The 13436-nt window shown below is 44.8% G+C and overlaps 1 protein-coding gene across 1 annotated transcript in view; it reads left to right on the forward strand.

The window, feature by feature from the left end:
* The first annotated feature begins 751 nt into the window (after nt 1–751).
* The window catches only part of MRPL48 (mitochondrial ribosomal protein L48), a 52662-nt gene continuing 39977 nt past the window's right edge, over nt 752–13436 (forward strand). Inside the window, exons 1-2 of the mRNA XM_085623320.1 lie at nt 752–908; nt 6072–6124. Of these exons, the coding sequence (XP_085479446.1) occupies nt 888–908; nt 6072–6124 (74 nt within the window). The 5' untranslated portion in view covers nt 752–887. The remainder of the gene's footprint in view (nt 909–6071; nt 6125–13436) is intronic.

Here is a 13436-nt window from a genome sequence, read left to right on the forward strand (position 1 = left end):
CAGGTGCCTTAACCCCATAAGAAATTTCCAGCATTTGCAACCAATTAAGCAGAACCGATTAACTGCCACGTTTTTCCTTGTTGCCAATTTCTTTGTGGCAGGGTTTAAAAAAATAAATCTATACATTATGGCCCAAATTCTGCGTATCTTTTTTGGCACAACTCCGGCAGCAAAATCTAATTAGTTAAATATTGTAATGCGCTCAAATGTACTCATGATAGACCTGCTAAACATTGGTGTGAGGTCTTAATCTCTGATGTTACTTCTTGTGATGCCACATCCTGTGAAGTCATGGGTTGTAATGCCACTTCCTGGGATGCCAGGTGTGATGTCACGGGCCATGATGTCACTTGCATACTGCCTAACTTGGTTAGTCCCCGCACTTCTTTTATGAGGGCTTGCGCCCTGCCTGGGTGTGATTCCGTTTAAAGCATGCACTTACAAGAATAAAATGCTTCCTGAAAAAATACTGAAACACAATATTCTCGAAATAGGTAACACTCTGAGGAAATGCCTTATTAAATAAGAGCATGTGAAATATAAACAGAAACGACATGTATTACCTTAACTTTATTTACACAAATACTATTCAGAAATCGATCAGTGGTGCTGAGGACATGAATACAGGGCTCGAAAGCCACCTGTTTCTAAATACTATCGGGTCTGAGACCCGGCCCACTGGCACTGACATGTTTACTGTGGTCTCTGATTCTGAGCTCCTCCTAGGAACTTCTGTTCCCGGAACTAGATGTGCTCGGCTCGTGTAGAAGGAGGAGCAGTGGAACGAGCGCTCCTGCACTTCCTGTCCCCCATGCCGAGGTCTGCGTAGAGGAGAACGGGCAGGAGAAGATTGCGGATCGAAGGGGGCGGCCTGGCCACCGTGCAGGATGAATGCGGCCAGGGCTGCGGTAAGGATGAGGGCTCAGGCGAGGGGTGTGTGGGAGGAGAGAGAATGTCGGAGATGCGCCATGTGAGCGCTGTAGCCCCTCCCCCCCCCCCCCTCCATTCAAAAGCATGCAGCACAAGCATCTGCTAAATGGTTTTGTGTCATGTAGGAATTTTAGCCAGTCCGAACCTCTGAGTAAAGCGCGCATTGCATTCTTGGATTTGCAGTTTTACGTAAAACACTGTAATGGCTCAAAATCCAAGCACCCGGACTATTTTTGTTATGTCTAGACTTGGAGGTATTTATTTCACACCTTGGACTTGAAATTGCACCAGCACCTGTGTGCTCTCGGAGTTTGATTACTTCTTACATTGTCGATTTCTACTGGATTCTTAATGTTTGGTCCCGACGATGACCAGCTAGCCATTCCTTTGGGGACCAGTCTGTTATAACTATATTTTGGACAATTGTACACAGAGCCTTACCTTAATCTTACAGAACCTTCGTCAATGTGGTGTTTCTGCCAGTCATCGTCCTACAGGGGTGTTTTTACGTGAGCTCTGCCCCGCATCACTTTTAGAGATAATGCACCTTTTGTGAACATTGATTGGCATATTTACAGATTCAAGTGTTTTGTCCTACCTTTCTCTGTACTTCTGATAAGCTATTACATTTAAGTCTCCTGGGCCAGTTTAAATGACCTCCCAGAATTAATTCTATATATGCAGCAGTAGATTAAAAGAGTTATCTCTGTATTATATCTCTATTTAATTTCCGTATAATTTGGAATTTACTTTCTTGAAATGCCTCGCGAAGGAACTCGTCTTGATTTATATGCCCATGGTAAGGCACAGCTTCTGCTGAACGGTACAGCCTCGACTAATTCCTAACCACCCTCCATACATATACCCAGTCTATGCTTATACCCACCTGGATGTATAACACCCGTTCCAAGCGGATTCTTAAGTGGGGGCCATCAGCAGATTTATGCACAATTCTCTCCAACTCCATGCATCGGATCTCCTTACAATGGCCCCCATGGCCAGCAGATGGTCTGCACTACCCCTCTCCCCACTGAAAAGCATTGCTTTGCCTATATGCAGGTTTCTCACTAGTTTCCACTGCAATATAAATACACCTTCCTGCAACTGGGGGTAAACTCATCGCATAATTATAGTTATACATATTTATAAAATTGACGTAGACTTACCATTGGACTCAGGCTCCCTGCTGTAATTCAATGAGAACATAGGGAGGAACATGTTGTTCGCAGTGCAATCGAACCAGCTTGGGACTGCTTCGTCCCCACCTGTAACAGTGGGTACTGTATCTGACCAGTTCAAACTCTCAAATGGAATTTATTGAGCACCGTGTGGTACCTGCTTAGACTACTTTTCGAAATACTTAGGCCAAATTGATGGGCATGCTCCTCACTTCCTCATGCGGCGCAACCTAGCTAGCTGCCTTCATATTATGCTTTCAACGGCATCCAATGCATGGACCATAATTTACTTATGAAAAGACAAAAACATGAGTAGGCTCTCCCTTAAAATGGATTGATTCATCCCCACAGATCTAATACTTCAGATGTGTAACAAGTTTCTCTCCAAGTGCCCCATAGGTCACTTGATGCGTATCTCAGGGCTTCTCGTTGCCTTTTGTGTTCTACATTAGCTTGCTCGAACTGGCATAAGTGCTAGGGAAACAAAGAATTAACTTTCAAATGTAAATATATGATAATCAGGTTCTCTGCCACCTGGAGTTAGTCACTCAAACATTATTAAATTCCTCAACCACATTTTACATTTGAAGGAAGGAGAACACCCCTTCCTTATATATAGTAAAGTTGATGAGATTTTAGTGCCGGATGAGATTACACCTAATTCCTGCCTGATTAATTGACTGTGAAGTCTGAGATCACCTCCTGGCCATGTCCCAGAAAATAAAATAAAAATGTTGGATTGACTGTCCATGGTGAACCTCCTTTGTTTTCTTGGCTCATGGTCATAGGTTTCTAGCTTTTCATGCTTTAGAAAGTCTTTCTCTAAATCCATCTAAAAGTAGAGATAAGCAGAGCCTTGGTAAGGGCTTGATTGCTATAGCATTGTATGCATTCACCTGTGCAAGATTCATATTGAAATATTACAGAATCTTGAATCTAGATTATTTGTTAACTTCAGGAAACAACATTTAGTGAAACCTGTTTTTTAATTCATCCCATTGGTTGCTGAAGGAATCAGTAATGTATGCATGCGTGTGATGCATGTATAGAGCAAACCCGGTTAAAAGACAGCAGAGTTCTGTACATAATCAAAGGCAAAGATATAGTCAAAATGTGGCTGAAGGGTAGCTGGTTCTGAGAGTGGAAGTGTCCTTTTACTTAATTGGGATGATCAAGTTGTAGATTAAGTGCACCAAAAATAGTCTACTGGTGTCCAGGCTGCATACAAAAAACTGACACCAAACTACACCTCTGCCGGAGTTCCTTGAGCAGCCATGTGTAATCTGATTCATCAATGAGGTTTCATACAGATAAAACATGGTGGCAGGTCCTTGGACGTACAGAGGCGCAGACTTTTAAATGATTTGAACTCTACTCTGAGCGCAATACTTAAACATCTGAGATTCTGAAAACTCCTTGTTCAAACTAGCATTTGATTGAGGTCAGTACCTTGTATTGGGAACTGATTGAATAATTCGTACCTGCTCACTCCTGGGATGTTCTAACTGTCCTTGATGCATCCATAATGCTCCTTGGTGAGTTTTAAGGTTGTGGAACTCTGTGCTACATAATAGTTTCAGCACTGTCTGGCTTCTGGGCTTCAGTCTACCTTCAGCCCAGACACTTGCCCTGCAGTGCAACACTACCTGTTGATTTGCTGCATAGGCATATCAGTCGCCTAAGTCTGCCAGCATTTCCATAACACTATAATGTTTGGCATGTGGCTTTCAATACATATCCCCTTGACCATTTGCTGCTCCTTCCTTCAGGGTTGGGAGCCGAGGAAAAGGCCTACAAATATGTTCCCTACTCTGGTTTGCTTGGGAAACCCAAAGGTATCATCCCTTCTGATATGGCACTGGCTTCCCGCCAGTGTCACCCCTTTTAGATAAGTGCTCCCTTTCTTAAACCATTGCCTTGTATTTACCTTGATTTCCTCCTTAACTTCTGTTGGATCATTTGAGAGGAAAACAACATACCATTCCTGGACAAACCATGTTGCTTTTCCTTTCAAAGCTGAGCAGTCTTGGACCACATGCAGGCAACCCTCTAGAGTGCCTTGTGTGGTATGAAGCCCAGAGCCAACCTGGGCCTTGACTGACTCTGAGACATGAGATCAACGTTAGATGAGTATTGATGATGTGCTTGAAAACCCGAAGCACTTCCCCCTCATGATGAGCCTGCAGTGCCCCCTCAATTTCCACACTTGCACACTCATTTTACAGTCCGGTAGAAATCACCTGGGCCTGTCATCCAATGATGGACAAGGCATGGGGTCTGAAGAAGATTGTGGAACTCAGTTTCAAGGTGTCACCTACAGAACTTAAGCTTTCGGTTTTAGAAAGAGTTATTATGGACTATGCCAACGCTTACGGTGTCCTTTGTGCCAGCCCATTGCTTACCATTATTTGACTTTTGTTTGCTTCTTATCCAGTGGGTTTCTTTCCTCTTCTTCTGACTGTCCCTCTCCTGGAGCAAAGCTCTCTTACCATTCTTTTGATTGCATGGCTGTATCCTTCCACTGTTCATATTCAGGTACCTACCTTTACCTTTTGCTTTCAGCACTACATGGGCGTGTATGTGTTTTCTTACTCCCTCTCCTCTCTTCCCCTATCCCTGCGCCGTACATTCTCCATGTTGCTCTCCAACCCCCAGCTTGTTGTTGCTGCTTCCCTCACTCCTCCCTGTCCTGATTTTGGTTTTTTTTTATGCTCCTGGATCAATTGCTTGCCGCTGTCACTCATCAGTAGCATTTACTTCCTTCTCTCAACCCCACTCCACTCCTTTGTTACTCCCCTGCACATTCCTTTTTTTAAAAAATATAGTTATTTTTTAACTGTTAAGAGGGCCCAGTGAGTGCAATTTGTGAGGAAACATGCATGCAAATATAACACATCATCACACATTTTTTTGTTTTTTCAGTGTTGTTCAGCTACGGCAATACCATTTTTTTTGTTGATGCTCAATAGAATCTGCAAAAAACCATAGGGACGGTGTGTGTACCCATTCTGTTTTTAGTTTGACAACATAGCATAGACATTTGAAGGATGCATCAGTAATGTCATTTGGACACCTCTTATCAAACAACCTTGTGTACATTTTCACTAAGCTGTTTCCGTCACCTCTGTTACTCCTGGTCGTCCATTCATAGTCCCAATAACATGATTTCGATGATTTCAGCTGCACTGTTGGCATCCATGGCAATTTGTGTGTTTAATTAGCCTTTTAAATAATTTAAATAACTTTTTGTTTTTTTGTTACAGAAAAATTGATAGGCCCGTCTCTTTATGCACATGAAGTAGTACATTTGTTTCCCAGATGTATACCAATATTAGTGTTTAAAAGTTTGTCAATCCATTTGTGCAGGGTTAATTTGAGTCCAAATGATACATAGTGAATCTCTGTGAACAAAGCAGCCTCTCACTCAGTTGCAGTCTTGTTTTACCTGATACTTGTGTAGTTCCTTCTGCCTCAGCCAACTGAATGCCTGCATTCTCTGTACCTTGCATTTTCTGTACTTAGAGAGGGTCGTGACTATCTTGGTTGTTGGGGCTGCGTTTCAAGGATGATGAATCCGTGCATCTTCCCTTTAGATGGATCAATTTCCCATACATGCAAGTGACCTGCCTCGGTTTCTATATCATATTTCAACTTTTCATGGAGACAATTTTAAAGGTGTCGCAATAGGAGAAAAATCGTTGGTTGTTTTTCTTAACTGAGCCAAAGTGTCTTATGTTCGCTGGGATGGTGCTTTAACGCCGAATATGCAAGATAAATTTACATAGACACAGTAAGAGGTAATAAATCACACAGTTACAGTGCACTTTTCATCCCATTGAATCCTCTAGTTACATTTTGTCTCAGTATGATGGGTGTCCAAGTCAATTATCTGGGGGGATATCGTTCAATTCTGCAAAGCTATTTCAATTGACATATACTCTGAAAAAGTTTCTTTTGTTTTAGGCACTGCGCTTAACAAGTGAAATCATTTTTGGACCGGCTGCTGCACTTTCTAGGTAAGTTAACATACACGATGGCGCTTCACGCAAACATCAGCCAACATTTTGAAAAATTGATGTTGGAGTTTGTACACGTTGTACACCTTGTTGATCATGGCCTGTTGCCAGGGGGGTTGCTCATGGGGGTGTTCAGGGTGTAACACCTCCCCAGATAAATGCATTCTTGGCCTGAGAGTTGGGTCTATGGGCCCTGAGTTGGCTCTTCTGTCTCTTTGTTGGTTTTTCTTGTCATCCTCGTTTTGAGTAAAACATTTTAACTTGTAATTCTTCTTCTTTTTAAAGGGAACTTGTACAGAGGCCTACTTAATACAAATAAGTATTGAACCTGTTCCTCATGGAACCAGGGTATCCCAAACCTTGCTCACCCGCCCCCCTTAGGCATACTTTTTTTTAGTTGGTAAATTTGCGATTCACACACTCTGAATCTCACTGAGTAAGCTACGCCCCTGCCTGTTGCCACTGGGACAATCTTTGGTTAAATCTGCCCCTTTTTATCTGTTTTTGCCTTCTCTTCTAAACTGCAGACAGGTTAGAGAGGGCACTTTCAAAAGTAGCTGGGCCTAAATTCTGAAATTCAAAAGTACAACTGGTGCTAGAAAGTAGGAGGATCACGCCGGAGCCCGGTTCCGGCAGCTTTTTCTGAGCCCCCAGGGAAATCTGTCAAGTTTGTCCTGGTGTCATTTTCTGACATGGGACACATTCAGCAGTGTCCACATGTTATGTGCATTCTGTTCGGTGCAGCAACCTGCAGGCAGTGGAGGGTTTTCTTATTTTTACTTCCAGCAGAGCCCACAAAAGAGGAATGGTTTAAGGGCCTATCAGCCCTGCTTTTGTTCAGGTATTATCCTGGCTGGGAGCCTACTGGAGCCAAACACATAGTTGCCAATGTAGTAGAAGGAAACAAAGGCTCATAGCTTATCACTACACAAATACTTTAGAGAAACTATGACTTGGAGGCAGGTTTTTGACTTTGTTCAACCCCCTTATTTAAGACATGTGCACACACTGTAAGAATACAAGATGTATCAGTGTATGAGTAGTTACACTAATCTTAATTTAAATGGCACCAACTAATTTTATTTTTTATTTAGTTCTATTATAGTGCTACTCCTCCCGTTGTAGGGTGTCTTAATTTAAATGGCACCAACTAATTTTATTTTTTATTTAGTTCTATTATAGTGCTACTCCTCCCGTTGTAGGGTGTCACAGTGCTTTACATCGCACACAGAGACACAATAAATCATACAAGTGTGTAAATCAATGGACAGGAAATGTTACTTAAGACGATGAGAGTTACAATGTGTAGGCATCACATATTGTCCATACTCCTGGTTGAGAGAAACACAATGTTAGGATTGTAAATGTAATGCAGTGATTGGGGTTGTTTATAGTAACAAGACTATTCATTCCCAGAGGAGCCCTTTTTTGACGTCTTAGAATAACAACAGATTGAGAAAAAAGGCATATAAATGCATGATTTACAGTTAGCATGCAGCTCCTTAATGCTGGTAAATAGTTCACTGTGCTTTATTGGGATTGCATTTTATGAACTGGAAGTAACAAAATGGTCTCAATGTCAAAAGCAGTAGCTCACTTGCCTATCGACACAATATACAAGTCTGTGATCTGAGTGTTACATGATCTGCTTTGCAGCAAGCACATTAACCCTCTATGCTACTTTGTGGGTCAAAACTGTGATTGGACAAAACACAGAACTCTCCCAGAACTAGATTAACCAACAGAGTAATCTTACCACTATTTTTATAATCCCTTCAAAACTGCTGAACACACAGAGATCTCTGTATCAGCTGTCTTAATATTGTAAGATATTTTAAAATGCAGCCTCTTGGTGACCAATTCATTAAGAACAGATTTGCTGTCACATTTGTACTTGTTCCCAATTTCTTTGCAGCAGATTGTTGTAAATATATGTATAAATTGACTGTCAGGCTCTGCTATTCAATCTCTGCCCCTCGTGACTCCACTCCTTTTCCTCTACCACACCTTGACCCCCAATTTATGGGTTCCCGGAGTAAATGTTTTCCATTTTCAGCACTATATGGGTCTTCCCCGGGTTTGCTTGGGACAAAAATGTGCCTCTCATCTCCCCCTTCCACCCTGACAGAGGTGAATTTTCTAGGGCCGCAAAAGGGGTCAGACTAGTGCACGATGTCTCACTGATCACATCTTCGCGCATCGTTATAACTCCTGCTCCAGTCTAGGTGCTGATACGGCATTTCATGAAACACCCATGCCACATTGTGCTGTACTTATCGGATGCACTATTAACCCATCATTCTGATTTTGAGAATGCGGTAGCACGCTAATATAATAAGGGTTTTTCTCCTCTTCCTTGCTCTGGGGTGTACAGACTCAGAATCTAGCTTTTCAGCTATGCTCAAAATCAAGCCTGTTGATCTTGGCGAAAATAATGTCGATAAACGTCTTCGGTTGCGGTAATTACAGCAAAATTCTGCATCACTGTTCGTTTGAAACAACCAGGATGTGTCCGAGTAGGGCTTTGGTTCGCATCCACCTTATGGTGACAAAAGGTCTGTAAATTTCACGGATCGTCCGTCATTTTGGTGTGATGTCCGTTGTTCGTAATCATTCCTTTTACGGACGCCTTTTGTCCGTAATTTTGGACATTAATAACAGCGTTCCCCAGGGGCGGCTGGTGACATTTGAAAGTGGTGGGGCGTAAAACAATTGTCGTACTTCACTGTGGCGAGCGAGCGTAGCGAGCGAGCCTGAACCACCAACGGGGGGTTCAGGGAACATTTTGAAAAAAGAGTGGGCAAATGGTGCCTTTTCAGGCAACTCCAATATGCACCAACCTCAAATGGGCCAAGAGCCCTAGACTCCGGGAACCCTACCAAATCTCAAGCCTAAACCCTACAAAACTAGCGTCAGTCTTTTCTATTTTCTGGCTTTGCTACTGTTCCAGAACTCTATTTATGACGACTCCCCATTAAAACAGATTGAGACAAATGGGTGGTAACACAAAATAAAGAGGTGCACAAATCAACTCCAACATATAGTTACCACCTAGATGAAACAGGCGCTGCCTTCAACATGTGAGTAAAATTAAATTTGAATTTGTTAAAGCAAACAGCCTTTTATCATTTGGAGGACGATAGGGGAGTAAAAATAATTATGTAAAACTAACACCTCTTTTTTTACAGCGCTTAGGAGCAACAAAACAGTAACATGAAGCAATTTACTTGTTATTATAAATCTATTGAGCAAATTAATGATATGTGATGCCTTTAAGAGATACACAAACGTCACTCTAAAGTTTTCATAGAACGTGGAATCCTCCCTTGACTCCCACCACCCACCTGTTGCCAATAGCCAATTCTGTAAACTTGCATAGCCATGGTCCGAACCCCAAAAGAGATGACCACGTGGGAAGCTGATTCAAGGCTTATGGGACCAGAAACAGCGGCCATTTCAAACGCTTTCATAAACTGCTGACAGCTTGAAAGCGGCATACCTCCGAATTAAGTTGTGCAAAAAACAATAAATGTACAGAAACATTCATCACCGGTGCTCCTCACCATGCGCAGCGTTCTGTAAGATCGTTCTTGAATGCCAGAGCCAGTATTTCATATAAGTGTTCGGCAAGTGAGAGGCACTACAAACCCCAGAATCAAAATATCAAACCCCAAACTCGTGGAACTGGGAACCTCGAGAGCTCTGCAACGCAAACATACTAAAGGGAACTGATTAAATCATTTTGAACCGCATGCAGCTCAAATTAAAAATATCTACAGGGACCTAGCGTTACCATGTGAGTCAACAGGAGTGTAAGCTCAGTAAATAAACACGGGTGCCTCTGCTAGATGCCGCAAGGCTTACCACAATCAGTGCATTTCAATACATCTGCAAATACTGGAGGTGATTTCACCGCCGGCTCATCTGCCTCGTTCAGCTGTGCACAAACACTCAGTGCCGTTACTAGCAAGCATGTGACTGCTGTAATGACATTCACAGCAACTCTGCCTTAAACTAGCGACTTTTGAGTAGATCTCTTAAAGACAAGCAGCCCTGTTCCAGCTTTACTGCAAGGAAGGAAGTGATTATTTATCCGGCTGCCTGACAACCAGCTGATGATCGCTGCTCTTTCGGCGGCCTGCTAAATACCGGAAAACGTCAGTCATTATCGATCACTTTATTATACAGTATTGTATTTATATAGCGCGCGGACATTGTTAGAGATCAGCTAGCTTCACAAACTGGCAAATTGTTATCATGTGTGGACCTTCAGCTTGTCCTAGCTCTTGTTTTTGAACTCAACATGTTGCATTCTGGTACTTGTGGTTTCTTGTTTAACATCGTAAGTACCAGCCCAAAAATCACAGCATGCAAAGTGCTATTGGCTAAAAAGAAAAGCCAGCACTGTGCAGTGGCGTCACCCACGTAGTGCGCCGAGGTCTTGCCCCTAAAACACTTTGTTCCTCGATGCCAGGATTCTATGCTGATGTTGGACGCAGTAATTTCAGAATGGCTTTCCGACTTTTTTTTTTTTTTTTTATTTGGCCTGCCACATCACTCTGTAGAAGAACGAAGCTTGGCTTGCGGTTACAAAAAAAATTAACATCTGTTTGAAAAAACTAAACAATTTTTCCTAAACATGATTTTACCAAAGCGTGCCAGCAGAGCTGAGACACAATCTGTGCACTGGGTCGGGCGTGCGGAGAGGATGGGTGAAGATGAAGTCTCACTCAATCTACACTAGTTCTGATCACCTTGTAATATTTCATCAGTTTAAAATATAACATTTTTGGTTGGGCACAGGCGAAAGCAGAACAAAATCACCCCTTTGGCAGAGAAATGTGCACATTTAATTGCGTCAAGGCAATATAAAAAAAAGTTTTACCCATGTGCCTGCAGCTTGCGCACAGCAAACATTTAAAAAAACGCAAACCAAAAATGCCTGTAAAAATATTGCTAACTTCTTCAAAGGATGCGGGTGGACAGACCTAAGCAAAGAAAGGCTGGGCCCTCTGTGACATGCGACTCGCAGACTTCACATGCATCCGTTTCTTTTCTTTAATCATAGTCCTGCCTTGACCCAGTAGTAGCACTGTGACTCAGTATCCCTCGGACTACACGCACAAACCCACTGCTCAGACACACAAGTCCACTAAACAAATATACACTGCCACTGAACAGATGTACGAGCCCGTCAGAAACATACACATTAGTGCAGACACACATGAAACCCTGCACAAACGACACGGCAGATGCACACTTCTTGAGACACACAGTCGCGGCTCGTGGGGGGGGTGGGGGTCGCGCACGGGGGAATTAAATATTAGTAAACAAAAAACTTACCTCGCAGCCGGTCGGGTCCACGCCACCTCAGACCTCTGCTCCCCTGGCTGGGCGCCTTCACGAACGGAACTGGTGGGGGGGGCCTGCCAATCCCTCTCAGCCAATCCTGGCGCTGCCAGCAGCGCCAGGATTGGCTGACGGCACAGCTTACGCTACGCCCGCCGCCTGCCCATTAGGAGACCGAGGGGCTCCTAATGGGCATGCGCAAGGCAGTAAAAATACAAGTACGCATGACTGGGCACGGAGTAAAAATTAATCTCCATGCCCACTCATGCGCACTTGCGCTGCCTTTCCCTGGCTTGTGACAATGCATGTCAGTCAACATGACGCCGGACCGCCCACGGTCCGACGTCATGCTGACTGACATGCATTGTCAGTTAGTTCTCCCCACCCTCGGTGTGAGTGTGACGGCGTCTCTGAACTTAAGTTCAGAGACACCGAGGGAGCTGCGGGCGCGGGCGGGGCGGGGGGGCTACGCCCCAACGCCCCAATGGACGATCCGCGCCTGTTCAGAGACACCGAGGGAGCTGCGGGCGCGGGCGGGGCGGGGGGGCTACGCCCCAACGCCCCAATGGACGATCCGCGCCTGGCGTTCCCTGCAAGAAGCCTCAAGAGATTAAAAGTTCTCAGGGGCCAGCTCGCACTTCTCTGCTGAACTCCAGAGGCTGCAGCAGCCCCTCCCTGAGCTCTCACAGACTGTGGGCAGGCCCATTGTCATTCCGACTGAGGCCGATTATCCCCTTTCGAATGACAATGCGCCCGCCGTCTGCCTTTAGCATATCATGTGTCAGTGAGATCGTAGTTCGTGATTACAGACAGGCGCGGATCGTCCATTGGGGCGTTGGGGCGTAGCCCCGCCCGCGCCCGCAGCTCCCTCGGTGTCTCTGAACAGGCGCGGATCGTCCATTGGGGCGTTGGGGCGTAGCCCCCCCGCCCCGCCCGCGCCCGCAGCTCCCTCGGTGTCTCTGAACTTAAGTTCAGAGACGCCGTCACACTCACACCGAGGGTGGGGAGAACTAACTGACAATGCATGTCAGTCAGCATGACGTCGGACCGTGGGCGGTCCGGCGTCATGTTGACTGACATGCATTGTCACAAGCCAGGGAAAGGCAGCGCAAGTGCGCATGAGTGGGCATGGAGATTAATTTTTACTCCGTGCCCAGTCATGCGTACTTGTATTTTTACTGCCTTGCGCATGCCCATTAGGAGCCCCTCGGTCTCCTAATGGGCAGGCGGCGGGCGTAGCGTAAGCTGTGCCGTCAGCCAATCCTGGCGCTGCTGGCAGCGCCAGGATTGGCTGAGAGGGATTGGCAGGCCCCCCCCACCAGTTCCGTTCGTGAAGGCGCCCAGCCAGGGGAGCAGAGGTCTGAGGTGGCGTGGACCCGACCGGCTGCGAGGTAAGTTTTTTGTTTACTAATATTTAATTCCCCCGTGCGCGACCCCCACCCCCCCCACGAGCCGCGACTGTGTGTCTCAAGAAGTGTGCATCTGCCGTGTCGTTTGTGCAGGGTTTCATGTGTGTCTGCACTAATGTGTATGTTTCTGACGGGCTCGTACATCTGTTCAGTGGCAGTGTATATTTGTTTAGTGGACTTGTGTGTCTGAGCAGTGGGTTTGTGCGTGTAGTCCGAGGGATACTGAGTCACAGTGCTACTACTGGGTCAAGGCAGGACTATGATTAAAGAAAAGAAACGGATGCATGTGAAGTCTGCGAGTCGCATGTCACAGAGGGCCCAGCCTTTCTTTGCTTAGGTCTGTCCACCCGCATCCTTTGAAGAAGTTAGCAATATTTTTACAGGCATTTTTGGTTTGCGTTTTTTTAAATGTTTGCTGTGCGCAAGCTGCAGGCACATGGGTAAAACTTTTTTTTATATTGCCTTGACGCAATTAAATGTGCACATTTCTCTGCCAAAGGGGTGATTTTGTTCTGCTTTCGCCTGTGCCCAACCAAAAATGTTATATTTTAAAC

Source organism: Triturus cristatus, chromosome 8 (genome assembly GCF_964204655.1).
Source record: "Triturus cristatus chromosome 8, aTriCri1.1, whole genome shotgun sequence".
In the NCBI taxonomy this organism is placed as follows: domain Eukaryota; kingdom Metazoa; phylum Chordata; class Amphibia; order Caudata; family Salamandridae; genus Triturus; species Triturus cristatus.